Genomic DNA, 2022 nt, shown 5'->3' with positions numbered 1-2022 from the left:
CCCACCAGCTACTCCTTGGAGGGAAGGTTGGGCAATCTCCTTCCGTAGTGGTATCACCTTGGAAATCCAAGGAGGGGTCGCTATGAGTCGGGTCTGACTCGGCGGCACATAACAACAACAAAAAACATGAGGAAATGCTAGTGATGATTGGCCGATTTAGAGATGTGAATCAAAACAACATTACCCCAACAACATCAGCAAAGTTAATGACAATGAGCATCTTTTCTTGTTTGTTGTCTCCTTGAATATCCTTTGGTGAAGTGTCTTGTATTACAGTAATATTTATCTTGATTCTTGATTACTGTAGTGGGTTTAGTAGTGCCTGTCCCCCCATCTAAATTCATGTCCATCCAGAATCTCAAACAGTGCTCTTATTTGGAAATAGGGTCTTTACATATGTAGTTAGTTGAGGGCATACTGGATTAGGGTGGGCCCTAAATAAAGCAACCAGTGTCCTTATAAGTAGTAGATTTGAAGACAGAGAAACCCAGAGCAGACACACTGGGAAGAAGGTCATGTGAAGATGGAGAGAGAGATGGGAGTAATGCTGCCACAAACTGCCAACTCACCAGAAACTGGAAGAGGCAAAGAAGATTCTCCCCTAATATCTTCAGAGAGCACACATCCCTGCGGACACTGTGATGTGAGACGTCTAGCCTCCAGAACTGAGTAAATACACTTTTGTTGTTTTAAACTATTTGATACATTGTTATGACAAACTAATATAATTCCTGAGGCTCTTTACTTGTACCCCTTTAAATTCTGCAAGGAGCTCTGGTGGTGTGGTGCCTAAGGCATTTGACTGCTAACCAGAAGGTTGAGAGTTCAAACTCGCCAGCCACTCCATGGCAGGAAGATGGGGCAATCTACTTCTTTAAAGATTTACCCCTTGGAATCCCAGTGGGAGTCACAATGAGTCAATCAACTCGAAGGCAGCGGGCTTGGTTTTTTGTTTAAATTCTGTGCCTGAGAAGAGTGCCTCACTTGCTTCATCCTAGTCCCAGCCCTGGTGGCCAGTCTCCTTTGTTGGGGATGGATAAAAGGGGACGGGGCAGAGCAGGAGAAACTTACTAAAACTTAAAAAGAAATAACTGCTGTCAAGTTGATTCTGACTTACGGTGATCCCATGTGTGGCACAGTAGAAACGTGCTCCACAGAGTTTTCAGTGGGTGGTTTTTTGGAAGTGGATCTCCAGGCCTCTCTTCCCAAGCATCTCTGGGTGGACTAGAACCTCCGACCTTTGGGTTAGCAGTATTAACTGTTTCCACCACTGAGGGACTCAATCAACCTAGGACCGGTGTAAACAACTGCTTTTTATAAATTTTTATTACAATTAAAATTACACAAAAGCGAATCAATTCATTCTGATCAAAATAACTCATGTTTACATCATATTTATAAAACAAACTGTACAATAAAATATATAAAATGTCTTCACATTTTGTACTTCAATCATCATCTTCTTCTTCTTCATCACTGATTACATACTTCTTATGCTTTTTATTTGCTTTATCATCATCCTCTGCTTTTCTCTTTCCAGAAGGTTCACCTTCCTAAACAGATTAAAAAAAACCTTAAAAATTAATAAAGGATATTTCTAGGAAGGTTTATCAAAAACATCCCAGCTGAATGACTCTCTGAATATACAAAATAAACTAACTGTTTTAATAAGTCCATTCACCTTAAAACCAGTTGTGGGGGTTATGTTTTTATGTCAAATTGGCTGGGCCTGGTTGAGTGGCTGGGCAGCTGGTGGTAGTTATGCCCCATGATGAGACTGGCAATCAACTCCATGGTGGGCTCTACCACAAGCAGTTGAGTAGCTACCTTTGGGATGTGGTCTGCTTCCTGTATATAAGGAGAAGGCTTGGAAATGGTCTCTAGCCTATGGCACGCTTGGACCCTGCATGTAACCGTGCATGGCCCGATCCCACGCCAGCCCCACAATCCCTGCTATACTTGAGCCCATCATTGCAGCCACCGTGTCAATCCACCTCATTGAAGGCCTCCCCCTCTTTCGTC

General features: G+C 42.7%; 1 protein-coding gene across 1 annotated transcript in view; it reads right to left on the bottom strand.

Annotated features, from left to right (window-relative positions):
* Positions 1 to 1448: 1448 nt before the first annotated feature.
* LEO1 (LEO1 homolog, Paf1/RNA polymerase II complex component) overlaps positions 1449 to 2022 on the bottom strand; it is a 44407-nt gene continuing 43833 nt past the window's right edge. Inside the window, exon 12 of the mRNA XM_007935162.2 lies at positions 1449 to 1553. Coding sequence (XP_007933353.1) covers positions 1449 to 1553 — 105 coding nt within the window. The remainder of the gene's footprint in view (positions 1554 to 2022) is intronic.

This window comes from Orycteropus afer, unplaced genomic scaffold (assembly GCF_000298275.1).
Source record: "Orycteropus afer afer isolate SDZICR_OR568_19922 unplaced genomic scaffold, OryAfe1.0 scaffold00026, whole genome shotgun sequence".
Taxonomy (NCBI): domain Eukaryota; kingdom Metazoa; phylum Chordata; class Mammalia; order Tubulidentata; family Orycteropodidae; genus Orycteropus; species Orycteropus afer.
This window is presented reverse-complemented; position numbering and strand designations above follow the sequence as displayed.